The sequence below is a fragment of the Pseudophryne corroboree genome, chromosome 7 (genome assembly GCF_028390025.1).
Source record: "Pseudophryne corroboree isolate aPseCor3 chromosome 7, aPseCor3.hap2, whole genome shotgun sequence".
Taxonomy (NCBI): domain Eukaryota; kingdom Metazoa; phylum Chordata; class Amphibia; order Anura; family Myobatrachidae; genus Pseudophryne; species Pseudophryne corroboree.
This window is the reverse complement of record NC_086450.1, coordinates 505,667,658-505,695,321: the sequence shown is the minus strand read 5'-3', so window position 1 is coordinate 505,695,321 and position 27,664 is coordinate 505,667,658. Positions and strand designations below refer to the sequence as shown.

General features: G+C 47.3%; 2 protein-coding genes across 3 annotated transcripts in view; both read right to left on the bottom strand.

The window, feature by feature from the left end:
• LOC134945844 (sodium channel subunit beta-2-like) overlaps nucleotides 1-14,216 on the bottom strand; it is a 41,248-nt gene extending 27,032 nt beyond the window's left edge. The window contains exons 1-2 of one of the 2 annotated variants that reach the window (XM_063935365.1): nucleotides 13,961-14,216; nucleotides 2,953-2,986 (exon numbers count right to left, since the gene is read on the bottom strand). In XM_063935365.1, the coding sequence (XP_063791435.1) occupies nucleotides 2,953-2,965 (13 nt within the window). In that variant the 5' untranslated portion in view covers nucleotides 2,966-2,986; nucleotides 13,961-14,216. The remainder of the gene's footprint in view (nucleotides 1-2,952; nucleotides 2,987-13,960) is intronic. The other variant, XR_010182151.1, reaches the window with a different exon arrangement.
• LOC134944447 (uncharacterized) overlaps nucleotides 1-27,664 on the bottom strand; it is a 193,583-nt gene that overhangs the window by 58,547 nt on the left and 107,372 nt on the right. Inside the window, exon 11 of the mRNA XM_063933022.1 lies at nucleotides 27,184-27,294. Within this exon, the coding sequence (XP_063789092.1) occupies nucleotides 27,184-27,294 (111 nt within the window). The remainder of the gene's footprint in view (nucleotides 1-27,183; nucleotides 27,295-27,664) is intronic.

Genomic DNA, 27,664 nt, shown 5'->3' with positions numbered 1-27,664 from the left:
AAAATAAAGTTTACAAGACTCTTTAAAATTAAAAAACTGTTTTCTATCCCCAGAAAAACGGTCAGGCAGATGCATTTTTGGTTCAGGAATGACCCTCGGGGAAGTCCGTAACAGATCTTCCTGTGACCTCACCCGAAGGGACAGATCCTGAACCATCTGAGTAAGCTCTTGAATCTGGCTAACTAGAAGCTGGCCAGGATTTGGCCCGACACCGGTGGGATTCATGAGGCCGACAAATCTCCCAACTGAACAAGGGAAAAATTAACTCCTGTTTAATTTTAAATTTAGTCTGGCCGGTGATAATGTTATGATTCCCGTACTCCAGACCAGAGGAGATCTTATGGCAGAGGTCTGAGTACTGGAAATATATACTGGTTGTGGGAGCAGGAGAGCCTAGTAACCCCTGGCGCCCTAACTCCGTTGTCTCGCCCGTGTTATCAGAAATCCCCTGCGAGACTATGGTTGCTTGAGCCCATGGCAGCCGCGTTCGAAGGGCGGATTATGTCTGCCCAACCCCGATGCCCCCTCAGGTCTTAATGGGAGACAAAGGGAAATCCGAGACAGGGTGATAACAAGGGGCCCTCTGACTAAGCAACCAGGCCAGGGGTTACAAGCTAACTAACTAAACCAAAAAGTATGTGCGGACTAGCCGCCAGGGAAAAGGACAACCAAAGATCCACTGATCCGTAACTCCTATCCAGCACCGCTGGATACCAGAGTGGATCAGGGGGAGCGGAATCCTCCGCAAAAGCTCCAGAACACAAAGATACAAAATAATAAACAGTAAGCGGTCAAGCCGCAACACACGGCTACGCCGCGACTCACGAACACCACAGGATGTTAAAGGTGCTCGGTCAGACTCCAGGAACAGATGACAATTTCCGAGTACAGGATCACAGAGGACAGGAACAACCGGATTGAGCAGGACTGGAAACTCTCTGTAACCAACACAGGCAAACAGGAAGCTATCACCGGCGTCTGTGAGAAGTCCAAAGGGTGCTTATAACTGTGAGCTCCCCAATCAGGAGCCAGACTGGGTAATCACAAGTAATGCTGTGCAGCTTGCATGCTGCACGGCCAGCACACCAGTATACAATTAGAAAAGACCCAGCAACGGGGAACGCGGCCCGAACGTGGCGTCCCCGTTGCTAGGGTCTGAGCAACTCCGTGCGCCCGGCGTCTAGCGTTGCCAGGGAGCCGGCGGCTGTACGCGCACGGCGTCCCTGGTTGCTAGGCGCCGGGCCGCACCGACGAGCGGACCCCGGCGCCTAACACACAATGCTTATTGCACATTATGCCACACACCACAATGCTTATTACACATTATGCCATACACCAAAATGCTTATTACACATAATGCCAGACACCGAAACACCCAATACACATTATGCTAGAAACCATAATGCCCATTACACATAATGCCACACACCGTAACACCCATTACACATTATGCCACACACCATAATGCCTTACATATTATACCACACACCGTAATACCTATTACACATTATGCCACACACCATAATGCCCATTACACATAATGCCAGACACTGTAACACCCATTACACATTATGTTAGACACCATAATGCCCATTACACATTATGCCACACAATGTAATGCCCATTACACATTATGCCACACACTGTAATGCCTTACATATTACACCACACACCGTAATGCCATTAACACATTATGCCACACACAGTTATGCCACTGACACCATTTTTTGTCCCAGACACAAAAATGCTCCTTATAAATTATGCCTCTGCAGTGCGCTGGTGGTACTGCGTACCACCATCATATTTCTTAATGGTACTCTATACCACCCCTTACCACCCTACTTTCAGCACTGGCTACCAATATGATGGGAAAGGAATATGTGTGAGCACGCAGTGATTTTTAGCATTTAAACCACCTCCATATACATTTAGATATTAGACCTGTCTTCTTGAGCGCTTCCTACGATCCTCCAGGTGAATCTTACATGGCTGCACATCACCAGGTACGTATGTAACTTTTAATGCAGGTTAAGAATATAGCAGATATTTGCATCGCCTTACTTTAGGTCAATACACTCTATGCATTAGGGTTACAAACTGTGGATGAATGCAATACACAAAAACGTTCTACAAAAATACAGTCCATTCAACAATACCAGGGTATAATTATCCCTTTGACTCCTGGATACAATGTGTGCAAGTTGGGGCCATTGGTGGTTTTGCTCTAGGGTTATTGCTGTCCCTACATGTTCATATGTATAAGGAATTAGTATTATTTACCCGCAGGTGGGAAGGTAAAAGCGCATAGCAAGAATCCCATCAATATATGTTTTACCAAAAGTCCATAACGACCCCCTCCATCCACCAGGCAGACCCATAATTTCTGGCTGCAATAATATAACCAGTAATCTATCAGCTTTTATAGATTTTTATTTGCAGCCATTGGTACAGGGTACTAAAGCTTACTTAAAGGATACTCACGATATTTTGCACAAACTATCCCTATATGAATGGTGTGAGGGTGATTATTTATGTACTGCCGATGTGGGATTCCTATACACTATTATAGAAAAGGAAAAGGGTATAGCTGCTGTTTCCTACTTTTTAAACTTGAGCTCGTTGGGAACAGATCTAAAACACTTCATTTTAGAAAGTATACATTTTATTTTAACCAATAATTATTTTATATTTGAGGGCTCCTTTATGACTGGGCCAGACTTGCATTTTGTGCTTTATACTTACTTCCTTAAATACTTTATTTCAAATCTAGCTATATAGCAACAAATGTATCCGTTTTCACACAGATCTATAATGACTGTAAAAATCTATAATTTAAATGATATGATTCAGATTGGATAGCTATCTTGCAGAACATACTCTGATATAAATACACATAATTATAATAATATTATATATATGTATCATTCACTGGCCTCCTATGAGACAACGTACCTCTAATTTGCATATCAAAGATATTTGCTTTTCACTGCAAAAAAAAAAAAAAGTAGTTACACAAGTTAATTTGCATTTCAATGGCTATCCTCCCTAGTAAGCAGACTCTACAAGTCTTGGAAGAAAAAGGAAAAAAAAAACTCTTTCTTTCCTTTTTCTATCTGTGTGCAACCCCCCACTTGTTGTAATGGTAATTACACACAGACAAGAAGGGAAAAAAACACTTATCTCACCATTTACTCTCACTAGGCCCAATTGAAACTATTTGTAATTGACTATGGCATGGGTTAAATAAATGCATTGGTAACTCATAAATGGTGCTATGAATGTGACAAAGGAAACTGATTGATCTGAGCACACTGAAAATCAGCTATTTAGAAAGTGACCTTCCTAAAATGGCCACTGCTCCTCCCCTTCCACATCCATGAGGTTTACACAAGATGGTGGACTGGCCATGTGGTTAGGCCAAAATGGAGGACAAACCATGCGGCTCTTTTGTCACAAAGAAATCACAAATTATACAAGCACCAGAAGTTACTTACAAGCACCAGAAGTTAGTTTAGGACTGAGTTTAAAAAAAACTATATCAAGGCTATGCAGAAACTTTTAAATGCACTTTTAGATCTACTTAACAGATAAACAATCAAATATGAATCAAACACAATATGACTTATTTGAACTTTGTTTTGCAACAATATGTGAGAGGGTATGCAAAGTATCGGTGTCCTTTGTGTACGCTTTTGGCACCAAAGAAAATTACACAGATTTTTAAATAGCTTTTTTCCTGTTTAAGGGGTCTATCAGCACCTCTGCAGACCAGACAGAGCAGACGCAATCTAACAGCACACAAATAGGGTTTTTAGAACATCCACCAATCAGAAACAGGTTACATAAGATAACTGACCACCCTTTACTGATAGATTAAAGTCTGCTATGACCTGCTAGTTTGCGAGCAGGTGAAAAACCAGAGGAGCCCCCAATTGTAAATGCTGATTTACATGCAGGACTAAAAGCAACACTTTAAAAAGACATTCTATACACTTTAAATGGAGCTGCTGCGGCCGCTGTAATTAACCTTTCACCCTTAATATTGTTCACAAACCTTACGTACACAAGATTGTACAGTGTCGCGTATGCCGAAAGGGCGTAGTGACTACACAGTTTGCGTACACAAGCCTACTGTTAGGCGCCGGGGTCGGCTCGTCAGTGCGGCCCGGCGCCTAGCAACCAGGGACGCCGTACGCGGACAGCCGCCGGCTCCCTGTCAACGCTGGACGCCGGGCGCGCTGAGCCGCACGGACCCTAGCAACGGGGACGCCACTGGCGGACCGCGTTCCCCGTTGCTAGGCTTTAGGAGTTAATGTATTCACCTGCTCTCTGGCCATGCAGCAAGGCAGCTGCACGGCATTTATTCTAATCAGCCTTTTGGCAGCTGATTGGAGGACTCCTTGTTAAATACACTCCCAGGGCTTCTCACAGACGCCGGTAATAGCTCCCTGCATGCTGTCTCTGTTTGCTGAGAGTCTGTTCCAGTCTTGCTGTATCCGGTCATTCTAGTATTCGGAAGTCCTGAACTCGGAAGTTGTCATCTTATTCCTGGAGTCCTGACTAATCACCATATAACATCCAGTGGTGTTCGTGAGTCGCGGCTTTGCCGTGTGTTGCGGCTTGTCCACTTTATTATTTATTATTTGTGTTTTGGAGCATTTCGCGGAGGGTTCCGCTTCCACAGGTCCACTCTGGTATCCGGCGGTGCTGGGTAGGAGTATTGGACAAGTGGATTTTGGTTGTCCTTTTCCCTGGCGGGTTTCCGCACATACTTCAGGTTTTGTTAGTTAGCTTGTTGCCCCTGGCCTGTTGTCAGTCAGAGGTCCTCTTGTTATCATCCTGCCTCGGATTTCCCTTTGTCTCTCACTAAGACCGGGGGGCACCGGAGTTGGGCAGACATAATCCGCCCTTCAAACGTGGCTGCCAGGGGCTCAAGAAACCATAGTCTCGCAGGGGATTTCCGATAGCACGGGTGAGACAATAGAGTTAGGACGCCAGGGGCAACTAGTCTTTCCTGCTCCCGTTACCTGCATTCCATTCCAGCGCTCTGGTCCTTGTCATAAAATCTCCTCCGGTCAGGAGTGCTGGAATCATAACATTATTACCGGCCATACCAAAACTTAAAATTAAACGGAGTTTAATTTTTTCTTATTCAGTTTTTGTAAGAAATTGTCGGCCTCATGAATCCAACAGGGTTAGGACCAAATCCTGGTCAGCTCTTAGTCAGTCAGATTCAAGAACTTACTCAGATGGTTCAGGATCTTTCCCTTCGGGTGAAGTCGCAGGAAGATCTTTTACGAACTTCCCCGAGGGTAGTTTCTGAACCAAAAATGCATTTGCCTGACCGTTTTTCTGGTGATAGAAAAGAGTTTTTTAATTTTAAAGAATCCTGTAAACTTTATTTTCGTTTAAGACCGATCTCCTCGGGTACTGAATCTCAGTGGGTCTGGATTATTATTTCTTTGCTCCAGCGGGATCCCCAGACTTGGGCATTTGGTTTAAAAGCAGATGATCCGGTGTTGTTGTCAGTAGACGCTTTTTTTTGGGTCTTTAGGACTGTTATATGATGACCCTGATAGAGAGGCATCCGCTGAAGGTCAATTGCGCGCTCTCAGACAGGGTAGGAATCCTGCAGAGGTTTATTGTACGGAGTTTCGCCGGTGGTCGAACGACTGTGGCTGGAATGACCCAGCCTTGCGCAGTCAGTTTCGCCTCGGCTTATCAGAATCTATTAAAGACAGTCGCCTCCAGTATCCCGCTCCTGAGACTCTCGATAAACTCATGGAGCTTTCTATTAAGATTGATCGTCGTCTCAGAGAGCGGAAGGCTGAAAAAGGAGCATCGGTCAGGTCATCTCCGTGTGTATATTCCATCCCTGAGGACATAGAGGAGCCCATGCAGATGGGTCTCTCCCGGTTGTCTCCTGAAGAGAGAGCCATAAGGCAAATCTCTGGTCTTTGTTTGTACTGTGGGGGTAAGGGACATTTTGCTCGTAATTGTCCGAATAAGTCGGGAAACGCCTTGACCAGGTGAATTGTGAGGGGGTTCACCTAGGTCTGCAGCTTATCTCCTCGAATAACTCCCTTTTAGTCCCAGCTAAGGTTTCCTTTGGCAGCCTCAGTTCCTCGGTGTCGGCTTTTGTCGACAGTGGAGCCGCAGGAAACTTTATGGATTTAACTTGGGCTAAGGCCTTAGGCATTCCTCAGTTATCTTTGGGTAGGTGTGTCACCATGTATGGCTTAGATGGGAGTCCACTGTCCAATGGGGTTATTTCCCTCTGTACACCCCCTGTACTACTTACGGTGGGAGCTCTTCATTCTGAAAAAATCGAGTTCTTCCTTACCCATTGCCCAGCAGTTCCAGTGGTTCTGGGTCACCCTTGGCTGTCCTTTCACAATCCCACCATTGATTGGCGGTCAGGGGAGATTTCTCAATGGGGTGCCTTCTGTGATAAGGAATGTATTTCGTTTCCAGTCAGAATAGCTGCTGCCATTCCTGAATTCATTCCCGTGGAGTACCAGGAGTTTGCTGATGTGTTCTCCAAGGGCAATGCAGACATTCTGCCTCCCCATCGGCCTTATGATTGCGCCATTGAGCTAATTCCTGGTGCCGCATTGCCCAAGGGAAGGTTATATGCTTTATCCGGGCCAGAAACTGCGGCCATGAATGACTATGTTAAAGAGAGCCTAGGGAAAGAATTTATTAGGCCATCTAAATCTCCTTTAAGTGCAGGCTTCTTCTTTGTGGAGAAAAAGGATGACTCACTCAGACCTTGCATTGACTATAGAGCCCTAAATAAAATCTCAGTTAAAAATACTTATCCTCTGCCGCTGATTTCTGTCCTCTTTGATCAGCTGCGTTCGGCTGTGATTTTTTCCAAAATTGATCTAAGAGGAACGTATAACCTCATCCGAATCAGGTCCGTAGATGAGTGGAAGACAGCCTTCAGTACTCAGTCGGGTCACTACGAGTACCTAGTGATGCCGTTCGGCTTGTCTAACGCTCCAGCAGTTTTCCAGGACCTCATTAACGATGTGCTCCGTGACTTCCTAGGGAAATTCGTGGTAGTTTACTTAGACGACATCCTGATTTATTCTGACTCTATTGAACAACATGTTACCCAGGTGCGTCAGGTTCTTCAAAAGTTACGTGAGAATCATCTATATGCCAAACTGGAGAAATGCGAGTTTCATGTCACGGAGGTATCTTTTTTAGGATACATTATTTCCCCTCTGGGATTTTTCATGGAACCAAAGAAGCTCCAGGCCATCCTTAGTTGGGCGCAACCCACCAATTTAAAAGCAATTCAGCGCTTTTTAGGGTTTGCGAATTATTACAGGAGGTTCATTCATTCTTTTTCCGACCTGGTTGCTCCCATTGTGGCCCTGACAAAGAAAGGAGCGGATCCTACCAACTGGTCGCGTGAAGCGGAGTTGTCCTTTCGGGCCTTGAAACAAGCTTTTGTCTCGGCTCCAGTCCTCAGACATCCCAATCCAGGATTGCCCTTCGTTGTGGAGGTTGATGCCTCGGAGGTTGGAGTAGGGGCTATACTATCTCAAAAGGATCCAGAGTCTCAGGAACTACATCCTTGTGCCTTTATGTCCAGGAAATTCTCCTCCGCTGAATCCAACTTATGACGTTGGTAACCGGGAATTACTGGCAATAAAATGGGCTTTCGAGGAGTGGAGGCATTGGCTGGAAGGAGCAACACATACCATTTCAGTATTGACTGACCATAAGAATCTGCAATACATTGAATCAGCTAAGCGGCTGAATGCCCGGCAGGCTCGTTGGGCTTTGTTCTTTACTCGTTTCAAATTTATTATAACTTTCAGGCCAGGTTCCAAGAATACCAAGGCAGATGCTCTGTCACGCAGTTTTCTTCCGGTTCATGATAACAGTCCTGTTACTCCCATACTTCCATCTTCAGTCATTTGGGCAGGCCTCACACAAGATTTATTTACCCAGTTAAAACAGCTTCAACACCAAGCTCCTGGAAATACTCCTGCTGGTCGTCTTTACGTCCCTGAGTTCTTGAGAGCTACTGTTTTGACTGAGTTCCATGATAACAAAGTTTCCGGGCATCCAGGGATCTCTAAGACATTGGAGTTAGTCTCCCGCTCAGTATGGTGGCCTGGTCTTTCTAAAGATGTTAAGGAGTTTGTTTCTTCATGTCAGGTTTGTGCACAGCATAAGGTTGCCCGTTCCTTGCCTATCGGGCAACTTATGCCCTTGAATGTCCCTCTCAGGCCATGGTCTCATATTTCCATGGATTTTGTGGTGGACCTTCCCCTTTCAGCTGGATGCAGAGTCATTTGGGTGGTAGTAGACCGTTTTAGCAAGATGGCTCATTTCATTGCCCTTCCCCGACTGCCATCTGCCCAAGGATTGGCAGTGTTGTTTCTCCGCCATGTTTTCAGACTTCATGGGTTGCCCACTGATATTGTTTCTGATCGGGGTCCACAATTCATTGCACAATTCTGGAAGTGTTTTTGTGCTTCATTAAAGATGAGATTGTCATTAACATCTGGTTACCACCCACAGTCCAACGGGCAAACCGAGCGAGTTAACCAATCATTGAAACAGTATTTGCGTTTGTACTCAGCCAAACTCCAGAATGATTGGTCCGAGTTTCTTCCATTGGCGGAGTTTGCTTACAATAATTCTTGTCATTCCTCCACCAACGTGTCTCCATTCTTTTCAGTTTTTGGTTTTCCCCACAGAGCTAATTCTTTTTTTCAACATTCCTCAGTTTCCTCGCTAACCTTAACCTCCCATCTCAGAGCCATTTGGAAAAAAGTGCACCTTGCTCTCAGAAAAGCGGCCTTTCGAGAGAAAAATTTTTCTGGCCGGCTCCGACGTCCTTGCAATTTTAAGGTGGGAGATAGGGTATGGTTGTCGACTCGTAACATTAGACTTCGACAATCTTCAGCTAGGTTGGGACCCAAATTTATTGGACCATTTCATATCATTAAAAAAGTTAACCCAGTTGCTTTCCGGTTACGTTTACCAAAATCTCTTCGGATTGGTAATACGTTTCATTGCTCCCTGTTGAAGTCATACATTTCTTCCAATAAATTTCCTCGGAAGATCTCTCAGGGAAGATCTCCAGTGGATGTACACGGACAACAGGAGTTCCTGGTGGAGAAGGTTCTCGATTCCAAGTTGTCCAGGGGCCGGCTTTATTTTCTGGTTCACTGGAGAGGTTATGGTCCAGAGGAAAGGTCTTGGGTCCTGGATAAGGATCTTCATGCCCCAAGGCTCAAGAGGGCATTTTTTCGGGAATTTCCTTGGAAGCCTGGCTTTAGGGGTTCCTTGACCCCTCCTCAAGGGGGGGGGTACTGTTAGGCGCCGGGGTCCGCTCATCGGTGCGGCCCGGCGCCTAGCAACCAGGGACGCCTTACGCGGACAGCCGCCGGCTCCCTGGCAACGCTGGACGCCGGGCGCGCTGAGCTGCATGGACCCTAGCAACAGGGACGCCACTGGCGGACCGCGTTCCCCGTTGCTAGGCTTTAGGAGTTAATGTATTCACCTGCTCTCTGGCCGTGCAGCAAGGCAGCTGCACGGCATTTATTCTAATCAGCCTTTTGGCAGCTGATTGGAGGACTCCTTGTTAAATACACTCCCAGGGCTTCTCACAGACGCCGGTAATAGCTTCCTGCATGCTGTCTCTGTTTGCTGAGAGTCTGTTCCAGTCTTGCTGTATCCGGTCATTCTAGTATTTGTATATATAAGTCCTGAACTCGGAAGTTGTCATCTTATTCCTGGAGTCCTGACTAATCACCATATAACATCCAGTGGTGTTCGTGAGTCGCGGCTTTGCCGTGTGTTGCAGCTTGTCCGCTTTATTATTTATTATTTGTGTTTTGGAGCATTTCGCGGAGGGTTCCGCTTCCACAGGTCCACTCTGGTATCCGGCGGTGCTGGGTAGGAGTATTGGACAAGTGGATTTTGGTTGTCCTTTTCCCTGGCGGGTTTCCGCACATACTTCAGGTTTTGTTAGTTAGCTTGTTGCCCCTGGCCTGTTGTCAGTCAGAGGTCCTCTTGTTATCATCCTGCCTCGGATTTCCCTTTGTCTCTCACTAAGACCGGGGGGCACCGGAGTTGGGCAGACATAATCCGCCCTTCAAACGTGGCTGCCAGGGGCTCAAGAAACCATAGTCTCGCAGGGGATTTCCGATAGCACGGGTGAGACAATAGAGTTAGGGCGCCAGGGGCAACTAGTCTTTCCTGCTCCCGTTACCTGCATTCCATTCCAGCGCTCTGGTCCTTGTCATAAAATCTCCTCTGGTCAGGAGTGCTGGAATCATAACACCTACATGCTGTTAACACAATGCAGCAGCCCGAGTGGCTGTAAATACAATTTAAACCTTAGCAAGGAAATGGGACATGACACCAGTTGTAATTCAAAACTAAGTTGGGGTCTAACCCACCAACAGTTCTTTACTTGCAGGGGGTAACAATATAAGCAATACAATACAATACAATACAATAGAATAATGGCTACAGTCAATGGTACATACGTGTTTGGTTTCACCTGCGCTTCCCAGTCTGGTCCTCAGTCATCAGGTTAGATGACCTTCAGAGTATGTGTGTGACCGGGCATGCAGCTGGCTTTTTATACAATAGTCCAAAACCTAACACAATAGAAACTGTAATCTCTTTGTCCATTGGACACAGGGATGGTCATTTACAGTACAGGAGAGGTCATAGGTCGATTTGAATAGGTGGGCGATGTCTGTTCCAGGTGCACTTGCAGATGGTCTCCTCTGGGTTCCCGCCGCATACCAAATGTACAGTAAATACAGTTTATATTTATATTCTGCTCCTGCGCATAACTATTCGCAGGAGCGTGTGATCTTCTGCAAACAAACACCGGAATATTGCCCTTAATATACCCTACAGCTGGATACCAAACACCACCTTATAACCTAGTTCTCTCCCCTCCTATCCTGTAAAGGTGAATCCCTTTGTTCTGATACCATTTAAACTAGTGTAACTTGCTGGTGGGGTGCAGGGAGACTATGTGTACATTGTGCACTATTTGGATTAAATATGTAATGTGTTTTTATGGCTTTTCTATGCGATCACAAACTCTACCGTAATTACTCATACCACGCGCTAATACGCATGATCGAGGGAGCGACCATATGCGAATTGCGAATATGCGCACGCACAGCAGAACAGTTAATATTACCCCATTGGAAAAATAGAAATGTGGAGAAACGACTATCTCAAGTGGAGATGAGATGGATCTATCATTTGGGTACCCTTGTTCCCAAGGGATTAAATGGGGATTTTGAACTGAAATGTTTCTTAAATTAAATATTTTAAATTCAGAGTGTTAGAATACTGCCCTTGATAAGCACTTCCTTACAACTCCTAACATTCTTTTATTCTTTTTATTCGGTTTGCTCTCATTATATTCCGGTTTGTTTGTTTTTCATGTTTTTAATTAATTTGCTTTTAATTACATGTTTCCTATTTTTGAGGTACTTTAATATTGTTTAAGGACACTCAATTGGTATATTCCCGTTGGAACGCATTTAGTAGGAAACCGGTTGGTCTGTGGAACGCAGGCTTATTTCCAGGAATAGCAGGGAACATTTAGAATAGTGATTCTTGCTATGACTGTTTCCGGTCGATGAATCTATCAGCTGTGAGTGGAACGCAAGGCATACAGAACGGAGTATGACTTCCTGGTCGAGATGACAACTTCCGGCCGGTGGAACGCACCGGCCGTGGACGGAACGCACAGCTGATCCGGAAGGGATGTGCGGCTTTGGACTGCACCGGCGCGGTGACCAGGGAGCCGATTAGCGGCGATGTAGTTCAGGTGATTGTCTGTATTAGTTAGGGTATAAAGAGGGAGTCAGGAGACCAGTTCTAAACGCTTCTGACGAAGGACGATGCTGTCTGAAACGCGTTAAGCGTACTGCTCTCCCGTTTTATACCATCCCATCTCAAGGCTGCTGTTTTGGATGGGTGTGGTTCGTTTTATCGACAGTGCCTAGGTCGACAATGTTTAGGTCGACCACTATTGGTCGACAGTCACTAGGTCGACATGGATGGAAGGTCGACAGGGTTTCTAGGTCGACATGTGCTAGGTCGACAGGTCTAAAGGTCGACATGAGTTTTTTTTTTTTTTGGGTGTCGTTTTCTTCGTAAAGTGACCGGGATCCCAAATTAGCGCACCGCGTCCCCTCGTATGGCTCGCTTCGCTCGCCATGCTTCGGGCATGGTGCCTTCGCTCCGCTACCGCTTCGCTCGGCACACTTTACCGTTCCAATCGTAGTCGACATGGATCGTTAAGTATGAAAAAATAAAAAAAATGAAAAAAATAAAAAAACTCATGTCGACCTTTAGACCTGTCGACCTAGCACATGTCGACCTAGAAACCCTGTCGACCTTCCATCCATGTCGACCTAGTGACTGTCGACCAATAGTGGTCGACCTAAACATTGTCGACCTAGGCACTGTCGATCTTCAGACCGGATCCCGTTTTTGGATAGCTTGCTGTTATCTTGTTCCGGAACTCGGTACAGCCAACCCAGATACAACAGGGGATTGAGATGATTTTCCAAATTCGCTGCTGCTACTGCCTGAGAGGGACTCTTGCCATGCACTTTTATCTTCTATGTTTGTAAGTGTGTTATGTTATTAAACCTTTGTGCTTTAAAAAGATAATTTGCACTATTATATCTTTCATTGTGTTCCCCTTTATGAGCAAAAATTAGCTTGTGTATACACGAAGGGGACACATTGGGGTATATGCAATAGCGGGCGAATCGGCAAAAAAGGCGAATTCCGGGCCGTTTTCGCCTCCAAAAATCAATTCGCCTATGCAGTGCAGTCATTTTTCGCAAAAAAACGGCCCGTCAAAATTCGCCTTTTCTCAATTCGCGTTTTTCCGAATTCGCCTTTTCTGCAATGGTACAGATGCTGCAATTCGCCTCCAGCATATTCAATTCAAGTTTGGAAATTCGCCTGCAGTGCTTTTAGACAGCAAATTCGCGATTTTCCATCCGCCACACTTTGGAGGGTGAAAACAAATAAAAAAATTTTAAACATGGTTTTTTTGGTGTTTTTTTTTTTTGGAATAGTAGATCTATTTATATTAGAAGGGATTAGGTTTTTTTTTTTTTTTTTGGGGAGGCACAAATATTATTTATATATTTTTTAAAATATATTTTTTTTATTTATTTTTTTTAATTGCTGGAACGGTAAAATCAGGAAAAAAAATGGCGTGGGGTCCCCCCTCCAAAGCATAACCAGCCTCGGGCTCATTGAGCTGGTCCTGGTTCTAAAAATGCGGGGGAAAAATTGACAGGGGATCCCCCGTATTTTTAAAACCAGCACCGGGCTCTGCGCCTGATGCTGGTGCCAAAAATACGGGGGACAAAACGAGTAGGGGTCCCCCGTATTTTTAACACCAGCATCGGGCTCCACTAGCTGGACAGATAATGCCACAGCCGGGGGTCACTTTTATGCCGTGCCCTGCGGCCGTGGCATTAAATATCCAACTAGTCACCCCTGGCCGGGGTACCCTGGGGGAGTGGGGACCCCTTCAATCAAGGGGTCCCCCCCCCCAGCCACCCAAGGGCCAGGGGTGAAGCCCGAGGCTGTCCCCCCCCATCCAATGGGCTGCGGATGGGGGGGCTGATAGCCTTTGTGTAAAAAAAAAAGATATTGTTTTTTCCATTAGTACTACAAGTCCCAGCAAGCCTCCCCCGCAAGCTGGTACTTGGAGAACCACAAGTACCAGCATGCGGGAGAAAAACGGGCCCGCTGGTACCTGTAGTACTACTGGGGAAAAAATACCCAAATAAAAACAGGACACACACACCTTGATAGTAAAACTTTATTTCATACACCGACACACACATACTTACCTGTGTTGACACGCCGACTGCAACGATCTCCGACGATCCGAGGGTACCTGTCAAAAAATTATACTCACCTTCCAGCGTCCGTCCAGAGGTCCAGGTCCAGAGGTAAATCCACGTACTTTTTAAAATTAAAAAACGATCACCGTGCCATACCGGACTAGAAAGGAGTGTAATGTTTTCACATTACACTCCTTTCTCCCGAATGTCGGGACGTCACGTGACTCCCTGTCACTGACGTCCCTTCAGCCAATCAGGAAGCGCTACTGCCGTGGCGCTCAGCTGATTGGCTGGACGCCGTCTGTACACTGACAGCGCCTCGCACAGCTCCCTCCATTACTTTCAATGGTGGGAACTTAGCGGCTAGCGGTGGGGTCACCCGCCGGTCAGCCGCTGACCGGCGGGTGACCTCACCGCTAGCCGCTAAGTTCCCACCATTGAATATAATGGAGGGAGCTGTGCGAGGCGCTGTCACAGCGATCAGCCAATCAGGTGAGTGCAACGAAGTTGCGCTTCCTGATTGGCTTAGAGACCTGTCAGTGACAACTGTCACTGACAGATCTTAATCGTGGAAAGGTGTCCCATGTGTCAGCATGGGACACCTTTCAGTCCGTTATGGAGCGGGTAAATGCGTTTTATTATTTTGCCAAGTACGTGGATTTATCTCTGGAGCCTGGTTAAGGTGAGTATATTGAACTTTGCTTTTCAGGTACCCCGGGATTCTACATGGAGAAGAGGACCGATGTCGGCGTGTGAACACAGGTAAGTATGTGTGTGTCGGCAGTGTGTAATAAAGTTTTACTGTCGACGGTGTCTGTGTCCTGTTTTTATTTGGGTATTTTTTTTCCAGTAGTACTACAGGTACCAGCGGGCCCGTTTTTCTCCCGCATGCTGGTACTTGTGGTTCTCCAAGTACCAGCTTGCGGGGGAGGCTTGCTGGGACTTGTAGTACTAATGGAAAAAACAATATCTTTTTTTTGAACACAAAAAGGCTATCAGCCCCCCCATCCGCAGCCCATTGGATGGGGGGGGACAGCCTCGGGCTTCACCCCTGGCCCTTGGGTGGCTGGGGGGGGGGGACCCCTTGATTGAAGGGGTCCCCACTCCCCCAGGGTACCCCGGCCAGGGGTGACTAGTTGGATATTTAATGCCACGGCCGCAGGGCACGGCATAAAAGTGACCCCCGGCTGTGGCATTATCTGTCCAGCTAGTGGAGCCCGATGCTGGTGTTAAAAATACGGGGGACCCCTACTCGTTTTGTCCCCCGTATTTTTGGCACCAGCATCAGGCGCAGAGCCCGGTGCTGGTTTTAAAAATACGGGGGATCCCCTGTCAATTTTTCCCCCGCATTTTTAGAACCAGGACCAGCTCGATGAGCCCGAGGCTGGTTATGCTTTGGAGGGGGGACCCCACGCCATTTTTTTTTCTGATTTTACCGTTCCTAGCTATTGGGCAGGAAGGCGAATTCAGCACGCCCACTGCTCGCCGATTGGCCGGAATCCGCCTGCGGGAGGGGCGAATCAGTTTCACATTGAATATAGTGAAACCAGGGTCCCGGCGACAGGGCTGCGGCTGGCGATAGCGGGCGAATCACACAGAGGCGGATCTAATGCCGCGATTCGCCCGCTATTGCATATACCCGATTGTGTTACAGATTGTAAATCAAGGAATAATTTGGAAACACCACCAGACAATTGTGAAGTTGATGGGGTATATGCAATAGCGGGCGAATCGCGGCATTAGATCCGCCTCTGTATGATTCGCCCGCTATCGCCAGCCGCAGCCCTGTCGCCGGGACCCTGGTTTCACTATATTCAATGTGAAACTGATTCGCCCCTCCCGCAGGCGGATTCCGGCCAATCGGCGAGCAGTGGGCGTGCTGAATTCGCCTTCCTGCCCAATAGCTAGGAACGGTAAAATCAGAAAAAAAAATGGCGTGGGGTCCCCCCTCCAAAGCATAACCAGCCTCGGGCTCATCGAGCTGGTCCTGGTTCTAAAAATGCGGGGAAAAAATTGACAGGGGATCCCCCGTATTTTTAAAACCAGCACCGGGCTCTGCGCCTGATGCTGGTGCCAAAAATACGGGGGACAAAACGAGTAGGGGTCCCCCGTATTTTTAACACCAGCATCGGGCTCCACTAGCTGGACAGATAATGCCACAGCCGGGGGTCACTTTTATGCCGTGCCCTGCGGCCGTGGCATTAAATATCCAACTAGTCACCCCTGGCCGGGGTACCCTGGGGGAGTGGGGACCCCTTCAATCAAGGGGTCCCCCCCCCCCAGCCACCCAAGGGCCAGGGGTGAAGCCCGAGGCTGTCCCCCCCCATCCAATGGGCTGCGGATGGGGGGGCTGATAGCCTTTGTGTAAAAAAAAAAGATATTGTTTTTTCCATTAGTACTACAAGTCCCAGCAAGCCTCCCCCGCAAGCTGGTACTTGGAGAACCACAAGTACCAGCATGCGGGAGAAAAACGGGCCCGCTGGTACCTGTAGTACTACTGGGAAAAAAATACCCAAATAAAAACAGGACACACACACCTTGATAGTAAAACTTTATTTCATACACCGACACACACATACTTACCTGTGTTGACACGCCGACTGCAACGATCTCCGACGATCCGAGGGTACCTGTCAAAAAATTATACTCACCTTCCAGCGTCCGTCCAGAGGTCCAGGTCCAGAGGTAAATCCACGTACTTTTTAAAATAAAAAAATGATCACCGTGCCATACCGGACTAGAAAGGAGTGTAATGTTTTCACATTACACTCCTTTCTCCCGAATGTCGGGACGTCACGTGACTCCCTGTCACTGACGTCCCTTCAGCCAATCAGGAAGCGCTACTGCCGTGGCGCTCAGCTGATTGGCTGGACGCCGTCTGTACACTGACAGCGCCTCGCACAGCTCCCTCCATTACTTTCAATGGTGGGAACTTAGCGGCTAGCGGTGGGGTCACCCGCCGGTCAGCCGCTGACCGGCGGGTGACCTCACCGCTAGCCGCTAAGTTCCCACCATTGAATATAATGGAGGGAGCTGTGCGAGGCGCTGTCACAGCGATCAGCCAATCAGGTGAGTGCAACGAAGTTGCGCTTCCTGATTGGCTTAGAGACCTGTCAGTGACAACTGTCACTGACAGATCTTAATCGTGGAAAGGTGTCCCATGTGTCAGCATGGGACACCTTTCAGTCCGTTATGGAGCGGGTAAATGCGTTTTATTATTTTGCCAAGTACGTGGATTTATCTCTGGAGCCTGGTTAAGGTGAGTATATTGAACTTTGCTTTTCAGGTACCCCGGGATTCTACATGGAGAAGAGGACCGATGTCGGCGTGTGAACACAGGTAAGTATGTGTGTGTCGGCAGTGTGTAATAAAGTTTTACTGTCGACGGTGTCTGTGTCCTGTTTTTATTTGGGTATTTTTTTTCCAGTAGTACTACAGGTACCAGCGGGCCCGTTTTTCTCCCGCATGCTGGTACTTGTGGTTCTCCAAGTACCAGCTTGCGGGGGAGGCTTGCTGGGACTTGTAGTACTAATGGAAAAAACAATATCTTTTTTTTGAACACAAAAAGGCTATCAGCCCTCCCATCCGCAGCCCATTGGATGGGGGGGGGACAGCCTCGGGCTTCACCCCTGGCCCTTGGGTGGCTGGGGGGGGGGGACCCCTTGATTGAAGGTGTCCCCACTCCCCCAGGGTACCCCGGCCATGGGTGACTAGTTGGATATTTAATGCCACGGCCGCAGGGCACGGCATAAAAGTGACCCCCGGCTGTGGCATTATCTGTCCAGCTAGTGGAGCCCGATGCTGGTGTTAAAAATACGGGGGACCCCTACTCGTTTTGTCCCCCGTATTTTTGGCACCAGCATCAGGCGCAGAGCCCGGTGCTGGTTTTAAAAATACGGGGGATCCCCTGTCAATTTTTCCCCCGCATTTTTAGAACCAGGACCAGCTCGATGAGCCCGAGGCTGGTTATGCTTTGGAGGGGGGACCCCACGCCATTTTTTTTCCTGATTTTACCGTTCCAGCAATTAAAAAAAAAAAATAAAAAAAAAATATTTTAAAAAATATATAAATAATATTTGTGCCTCCCCAAAAAAAAAAAAAAAAACCTAATCCCTTCTAATATAAATAGATCTACTATTCCAAAAAAAAAAAACACCAAAAAAACCATGTTTAAAATTTTTTTATTTGTTTTCACCCTCCAAAGTGTGGCGGATGGAAAATCGCGAATTTGCTGTCTAAAAGCACTGCAGGCGAATTTCCAAACTTGAATTGAATATGCTGGAGGCGAATTGCAGCATCTGTACCATTGCAGAAAAGGCGAATTCGGAAAAACGCGAATTGAGAAAAGGCGAATTTTGACGGGCCGTTTTTTTGCGAAAAATGACTGCACTGCATAGGCGAATTGATTTTTGGAGGCGAAAACGGCCCGGAATTCGCCTTTTTTGCCGATTCGCCCGCTATTGCATATACCCCGATATATCTCAAAAAGGCGGTATTTTCCCTTTTTATTTTCAGCTTTGTGGTGAATAAAGGGTGAATTGGTTTATCTTTGGAGCACTTGTGCTCTGGTCTCTTACTATTTTTTGTAACTGTATTGATTTGTAGTGCAGTGGGGAAGCACTATTAGATTCAGACTACAGCTGCACCTTAGATTATTTTTGCGCAGAGTATCTCTGAATATTTCTCTTGCAATGAGTGTATAATGTAACTCATACAATGCTGCCATAGCTTTTAGCTTCCTCTAGTGGTTGAGGGCTGGCGCGTTGCCCGTGGGAAGCACTAGGTGTATAATAGCTGTACTTGTGATGCTGCTGTGTGGCTGCATTTAGGGTGTAACCCAACAATTAGTAAATAAACCCAGAAACATGTATATTTCCCGAAGCAATGTAGATTTTTTTCTTTGAAATTAGCTTTTCCTAATTACTGTTGAGTTACCTTATGTAATAGGCTATTACCTGCTGTATGGCTTCTGTAAAGGCCAGAAATGAGCACCCTATAAGTTATAGTGTCCAGTCAGGGGTGTATTTAGGTATCCAAGCGCCCTTGGCAAAGTAAAGGACTGGTGCCCCCCCCCACAACCATATTTGAAATAGGGAAGGCACGTGTGCCAAAAAAGGGGAGTGGCCACTCAATAGTACCCCATTCAAATTACACCACAGTAGTGTGCCTTACTCACATTACACAGCACAGTAATGTACATTATTCACGTTATGCTTCACAGTAGTACCCCTTATACACATTATGCCACACAGTAGTGCCCATATATATATATATATATATATGGGAAGGCGTGCATGCTCCTGGGAAAGTGGGCATGGCCTCACAATTTTATATAATGATATCAAACTATAAATATATAATCACACCCCCTACACATGCGCACACACACAATTAGCAGCATTACACACAATACCCACAGTAGTTCTCATTACACATAATGTCCCCCAGTATAGTGTCAGATGCACACAATGTCCCCCAGTATAGTGCCAGATACACATAATGACCCCAGTAGTGCAGTGCCAGATACACATAATGCCTCCGAGTATAGTGCCAGATACATATATGCCCTCACAGTGCCAAATACACGTATACCCCCATTGAGCCAGACACTCGTATGCCCCTACAGTGCCAGACATTCGTATGCCCCCACAGTGCCGGAAACTCAAATGCCCCCACAGTGCCAGACACTCATGCTCCCACAGTGCCAGATACACGTATACCCCACAGTGCCAGGGACACGTATGCCCCTACAGTGCTAGATACATGTATTCCCCCACAGTGCCAGATACACATATGCCCCCACAGTGCCAGATACACATATGCCCCCACAGTGCCAGATACACATATGCCCCCACAGTGCCAGACACACATATTCTCCATGTTGATTTTACTATTAAAGGCAGCACTTTTAGGTATATTCACTTTTAGAGATGGTAGCTATACCCCCACCCCCATGTAGTTCCTCAACAGCAGGGATGCCCATTAATGATCAAAAAATGCAGCAGCAGCCACTGTAATTGGCGCCGGGGTCCAGCACCGCACCACAATACAGACAGGAAACTCTACATAAACTACACCCCCCAGCAGCTGCTGCTGCACTATGATCATTACTGGGCATCTCTGCTGGTGAGGAATTACACGGGGGTGGGGGGATAGCTGCTGCCTCTAAAAGTGAATCTACAGTACCTACTGCCCGCGGGTGGCACCTCTGGACGGCGCCCCTGGCGAGTGCCATCCTGGCCAATAGGAAGATACACCCCTGTGTCCAGTGGTAGCTTGACATTTCCCTGCTGCTCTGTACAATGTATTATGGCCCTCATTCCGAGTTGATCGCTCGCTTGCTGCTTTTAGCAGCAGTGCAAACGCTAAGCCGCCGCCTACTGGGAGTGTATCTTAGCTTAGCAGAAGTGCGACCGAAAGGTTAGCAGAACAGTGCTGAAATTTTTTCAAGCAGTTTCTGAGTAGCTCCAGACCTACTCCTTCCTTTGCGATCACTTCAGTCTGTTTAGTTCCTGGTTTGACGTCACATACACGTCCTGCGTTCGGCCAGCCACTCCCCCGTTTCCCCAGGCATGCCTGCGTTTTTACCTGACACGCCTGCGTTTTTTAGCACACTCCCGGAAAACGGTCAGTTACCTCCCAGAAACACCCACTTCCTGTCAATCATTTACCGATCAGCAGAGCGACAGAAAAGCGCTGCTTGACCTTGTGTAAAACGGCATAGTTTTTTGAGAAAATACATCGCGCGTGCGCACTGCGGCCCGTACGCATGCGCAGAAATGCTGATTTTTAGCCTGATCGCTGCGCTGCGAACAACGGCAGCTAGCGATCAACTCGGAATGACCCCCAATATCACCTCCTCTTCCGTTACAGAGAGCTGAGACCTCCTTTCCCTGCTGGCTATTATATGGGGCATTGGCAGTGAGGAGAGGTGAGGTCAGTGGCTGGGGAGGCACAGGCTAGTATCACACACACATAGATATGATTTGGTGGTGACTTTTGACTACAAAAAAAATTGTTAAAATAATACAAAGATGATATATATATAAGTTATAAATATATATTTTTAGTATTCTTATTTTTATAGTCAGAACTCTGTTTGTGTACTGTCTGGAGTATGACAGGTGAGGCTCTGCTTTCCTGCCTACCCTGACTGCACGTCCCTGGATATTGGTAGGAAACTCGTATATATATTGCTCATTATATCTGCTATGTATATCACTATCTCGGGTGACTTGTATCTTGTTTCAGATGATCACCAGATATTCATTGTTGGTAACATTAATGGACCTAATCCGTGGACACATGGAGACAAGGTCACTCTTTATTGCCCTGAGGATGTTAATGTGATATGGATGGTGACAGAGAGGGACGGCAAACAAGTCATAGTATCCAGCGCAGGGGAGAAGCCGCTGGGGGAACAAGAGGTTCTGTCTTCTGCTGGGTATTTCCTCTCCACAGAGACGGACAAGTCAGATAAGGAAGGACTACTCAATGGGGGTCATTCCGACCCGTTCACACGCAGCAGTTTTTCGCTGCGGTGCGAACGGGTGTGGAATGCACATGCGCGGCAGGCACTGTGCACGACGTTGCCCGGTGACAGGGGTCACCGGGTTACGTCACGGCTAGGAAGATTGACAGGAAGGAGGCGTGGATGGGCGTATCCGGACCGTTGGAGAGCGTTTTTGGGGAGTGGTGAGTAAAACGCAGGCAGAGGGCGGAGGAGTGACATCAAAGCCAATCCCATCATCGATGGATCCATCGCGCAGGGTAAGTATGTCCAGGCCTAGTCTACTTCTGTTTGATTTTTTTTTAGCTTAGCAGGGCTGCACAAGTGATCGCAGCCCTGCTAAGCTAAACTACACTCCCCCATAGGCGTGGACTATTGATCGCAGCAGCAGCTAAAAGTTGCTGGCTGCGATCAACCCGGAATGACCCCAATATCACCAGCCTAATGTCACGTATACCATCAGTATCACAGCATGTAGGGACGGAGTTTACCTGCACAGTTATCTCCAACAGCAAGACCAAGATAAAGAACTTCCAGTCTAAATCTAGGTGTAGTAAAACTTCCATTCTTTTGGAATCTGCAAAAACAGGGACAGTTTCTGTGTTCTATATAATGTGATGCAATTACAGCCAGCTGCAGCGATCAGAATGCAAATATTATGTTAGAGCAGCTGGAGGTGTTTATTACAAGTTATACGCATCTATGTGATCTCACCGCCCCCACTGCGCCATCCACGAGAGGAGTCGCCATCACTATTACAGCTACTTACACCGGCTCTATGCCATGTGCAGGAGATCCATCAGAATCTTGCGTCCGCTTTGTATAAGAGTGAGAATAACAAGTAACTGGCTACACGCTCATGGCACACCTACGGGATGGGTCACTTGTGTGTGTCCGTATTGTTGCCACCCAGCTGCAATTGCAGAGAAATGACCATGATGCATGAATTGCGCAGAAATTCACAAAGATGCGTATTGAGCCCCCAACGTGGGCGCAGTATTCTAAGCACCGCTAGATGCAGCCACATACAGACTTGCATGTTGCTAAAACCCTATATGGAAATCCTGGGTTGTTGCACGTGAACTCTCATCAAACCAGGATATATTGTGTGGGGATGTGTGAATGTAGACGTCACGGGACTAAAAAATCCATACACCGGGTTTCTTTCTCTCTAAAAGCATATTTCTGAATACTTACAGTCAAACCTGCACGTTGCAGAAATATAACTCTGCCCTCAGTGTAGTGAAGATGACAATGCTATCCACTGCTGCACACATAGGATGGGGTAGTAGATCAATGTCCATTAATCTCAGTGTAGGCAGGTACTCCATGTAGACTGGAAGCATGGCCGTGCATTGGAAATGCCAGGAGGAAGCTTGCTGCCTGTTTACCCAGGTAGTGAGCTCTAAGCCAAGCCCTGACAGTTTATATCATCCTCCTACAGATGCATGCCCTAATTAGCCTACTCTCAGGCTGTTGACCTAAAGACCCTAAATGGGTCTTGTGGGTGGAGCCCTCCCTTCCATCTCACATCCAGACCCCCCGGGACCCAAATCTGGCTTTTACTAATAGCACACATTCCGTATGCAGATACAACCGTAGTTACACACAGAATATAGGCATGCAGCATATCATTTTAATCAGCAGAGTCTGCTTGTGCTTTCTTTTCTCATAGAGATGCAAATAAGATGCATTTTCAGCAAAAAGAGATGCCTGATGCTAATGGAGTTGCCGGCTCACTCACGCCAGGCATCTCCAAGCTACGTGGCGCATTAAGGCAAGATGTATGAGGACACATCTTTATCTGCTGAGCGCGTATGTGCAAAAACGTGGTGCCTGTGGCACACCTGCTGTGTGCAGTCTGTAGTAGCCATGGACCAACCCTTATCCCCGATGTTCCTTGTTTTTGCATATACTGTAGTCTGCTCATGTGTACGCAGTTGCGATTGAGTTTGTGATGGCTTCGGTAGGCGTCTCTTTTCACTTTTGGGTGGCAGCTTCACTTGCTAACATTAGCAATTCCATAGCCTAGAAAATCGCACTTGCTAATGCATTAGTGCACAACAATGAATTAGGTCCTAACAATGAAAAATGTCTGAATGCATCCATCTCCAGCGATCTCTAGCAAACTGCGCATTTGTCTCGCGCTGCTTACGCATTTTGCCAAAACTTACCAGCAATTCAGAGTCGTACGCCCCTCAGTTTCTCTTCAATCGCCGAATGGGCATTTCTGAGTGGCAATTGGGCAGCAGCAATGGAAGCGCACATAAGAGAACCATTTTCTGGGTGTGTAGCCAGAGATGTGTCCTATCCTGAGTCTTGCATATGCACAGTGGGTGCCAAAATCTGACGAATCTCCTGCACCTACCCTGGGCACAGGTGTAACTGGCGATAATAATGATAACAGCTGCTCTTGCGCACGGAGGAACTTGGGTGGTGCGATCGCATAGATTCGTACAATGCAGAATACAGTCGCACAAGCACTCAGTTCCCAAAGGATGCTTGGGATTGCATTTGCACTGTGTGCAGAATCGGTGACATCATTTCCTGTGGTCGTGACTAGGTTCTGTTATACATGAGGAAAAATGCTGCAATTGCCACTGACAGAAACATCTGCCTGAGACTAAACAAATGCCATTGCAGGGAACAAAGTGAAGGCAGGTTGGGATCCTAGCACCGTGAGCTTACATGTGGTTATTGAGACACTTGGATATCAGCTACAAATGAAACATGGAGAAATCTGCCTTAAACATACATGTCATATATTAGTGTCTGTCAGTAAAATATATTCCATATATCAATACCGTCATGGGTCGTATAATAATACTGATTATCACTTTATTTTATCATGATACTAGAAACGTCACAAAATGTGGCCACTGACAGAGCCGTATTATATACACTGAATGTACACGAGTAACATAGTATTACATATTCCTGTTATAATGGCAGCTTATACTTCATACATTGTAGCTAATGATAATTAGTGTCGTATTACTTTCATGCGTCTTCTCTCCGGACAGACTGGTAGCAGTGTATAATCATTCCTCCTTACTAAGCACAACACATATATAAAAGCTAAAGGCAGAATGGAGGTAAGGCTAGAAGTAAGAATAACCCTCAGCCATATACTTATACAATATTAATAAATCTCTATACCCTCCAGCTGCACCTTTTTGGCATGTACGGTACCTTTTTTTATGGTCTGTACTGATTTTTGTCTCTCCAAACTTTCATTGAATGTATAGGAAAAGGGGCGTCCTCTTTTCGCATTTATACCGCTTTTTATGTGTCAGTTGTTGGAGGGTATGAATCTCCTATATAATAGCCTAGGTCTGTGACTCCGTGCCTGTGTGTATAACGCTGGGCGTGGCTAGGAGCTCTCATTGGGTTAGCAGCAGGTCTATCACACAGTCCACAGCTGATTGGGCGAGAAACGCCCTCCCACACAGGTTGCATCCAATGGGAGGCTCTGGCCTTTGGCTGCTGTGTTTTCCCAGAGCAGGATTAGCAATGGGGATGATGGAGTTGCAGCTCCAGGCCCACACCCCAAAATAGGCCCCCTGCATCTGCAGCAACATACCCTCCAACAATTTACACATAACATTCGAAAAGGGGGCGTGGCCATGGGTAAAGTGTTGTGGCCACGCCCCTTTTCCTATACTTTCAATGGAAGTTTGGAGAGCCAAAAATCGGTACAGACCATAAAAAAGGGACTGTACCTGCCAAAGAGGTGCAGCTGGAGGGTATGTCACTGCATCTGCAGCAAGTCTCTGCGCTGTACATAAGGAAAACATCCTTTTACTGCAGCATCCTATGTCCTGCTGCCAGTCCACATGCTCCTCCGCCATCAACAATCCCCACTCCCTAGCCGCGCCGCAGGTGGAACAAAAGCTGCTGCGGCCACTGGCATAGATGTGTATGAAAGCGGCACAGCGGAAGACTTTCATAGGCCTCCCTGCGCCGCATACTCTCTGAGCCCCGGAGCCTCCTCTGCGCATGATGTCACAGAAGTGCCTCCTCACCACAACCGCACCCAGATCCCCAGAGGCCCTGACTCCACAACACAGCACCTGGGCTGCCGGCCTGGAAGCCCTGAGATGGCTAATGTAATGGATAGAGAGGGTGATATCGTGGAGGGTAATGTCTGGACGCTGAATCAATGTAAAAGGTGACAGTGCTGTGCAGTGCAGTGGGTGTGCAGTGTCACTAACACTGCACAGCACTCTCACCTTTTACATTGATTCAGCCAGTCACTCAGTTCTGCCAGCCAGTCACTATTGTTAGCGCCAATGTCCCAATGTGCCGCATTACAAGGAAGTAGACGCACTACATAAACTACAGCTCCCAGCAGCCCTTAGCGTAGGAGCATTCCGGAGTTTATTGAGTGCATCTTCTTCCCTGTAATGCGGCGCATTGGGACACCGGCGCTAACAATAGTGACTGGCTGCTGTGCGAGTCTCTGGGAGAGCCACTGCCGAAGGGAGGACAGCAGCTTAGCTGCTTCCAGGTGGAGAAGCATTGCCCTCCCCCACTTTCAGTACCTCCGGGCCCCATCTGTGGCACCCCCACACACCCCCTCCACAACTCGCGGTGGCTCAGGACCCCCTCCCCCACCCGCAGCACCTCCGCAACCGCTCCTCCCCCACCTCCGGTGGCTCCAGACCCCCACTTGCAGCACCCCCGCAACCGCTCCTCCCCCACCTGTGGTGGCTCCGGACCCCCACCCACAGCACCCTTGCACCACCACCGTACCCGCCACTCTACCACCCACGGCACACCTGCAACCACTCCTCCCCCACCAGCGTGGGATCCGAAACCCCACCTGCGGCGCCCCTTCCCCACCCGTAGCACCACCGCTCCAGCCCCTCCCCTACCAGTGGCACCCCGCAACCACCCTCCGCCTCCCTCGGCACCCCCTCCCCCATCCCCGTCTCCCCCGCTACCACCACTCCCCCACCACAGCACCTACTAGGTGATTCATCAGGCCCTGCATGCGCTGTTCACGCCGTTGCAAGGGGCTACGACCCCTTAACCATTGCACACCCTTTGTCCGTGCAATATTTAACCACTCACACAATTATGATTGGAGGTAATACTTCACATAATAAAAATATTGCACGCCACAAGGGCGTGCAAGGGTTAAGGGGGCGTACCCTTTTATGATGGTGTGAAGAGCGCCCGCAGGGCGCGATGAATCACCTAGTGTAATATAAGTAACAATGGCAGAGACACAGTAACTGACATGTGCTGTAATGGGAAGAAGTCAGGAGCACAGAAAAATTGGAACCGGCTGTATAATCACCAGCAAAGGTTCAACATTTAAAATCCGTAAATTGGGACAAAGACACGTCTCCTCCAATAGGGGGCGGCATGGTGATGTCACACGTGTAAGGTCCATGGCATATGTGAGGGTATACCAGGAGGAGTGATGTGGGGTTGCCGTGGTCGTTGGGGGCTGATTATTTCTTTACGGAAATTGAGGGTAATATTTGTTTAAAAGATGGAGTACCTTACATGCAGCCCTCAAAAAATATCAGGTCACTCATCACTGATCTACAGGTTGCACTATGCAAATATAGACTTGTCTGTGGTGAGTGGACGGCTTATCCCACACCAACCCCTGACTATCATGGAATATAACGCGTTATCAGCAGCATAACATGAACCCTCTGATTAGAAACATATAGGAGTGACTCTTCTTCAGGTTTGAAAATATTCCACAGGAAGTGAGACCAGAGAGACCATCCGAAATCCTTAATTAGACGTCCGCAAATTACATTTATTTTTTCTTGTTGCTTTGTTTTTGTTTTTTTTCCTGTTTTTTTCCTGCTTTTTTCCCATCTTTATTATCTTGTAATGGCTGTGTTTCCTCTGATGTCATGCTGGGCTCCAGAGCTGTAATATACAGAACACAGTGATACATATTACTCCCTGCATTCATTCTGTGGCCATGGGAAAGGCCACACATTGGTCACAGTGTGTCCTGGGAGCAGTTACAGCTCCAGGCCACCACATAAAAATAGGCCCTTCATCCTGGCTGCAGGATGATGTCCAGCTGTACGGCTGGCCAAACAATCAATGATAAATCATAAGTTATATAATTGTATTTATAGTTTTCTCACAAAATTATGTTTATGTAGTTAGGGAGACATTGAGGCTCATAGTGTATATAGGGTGTACACGCCCACACAGCTCTGGCCACACCTACACAGCAGTGGTCACAGCTCCTCCCCTTCTCAGTACAGGCCCTTGAGAATGTTCAGCT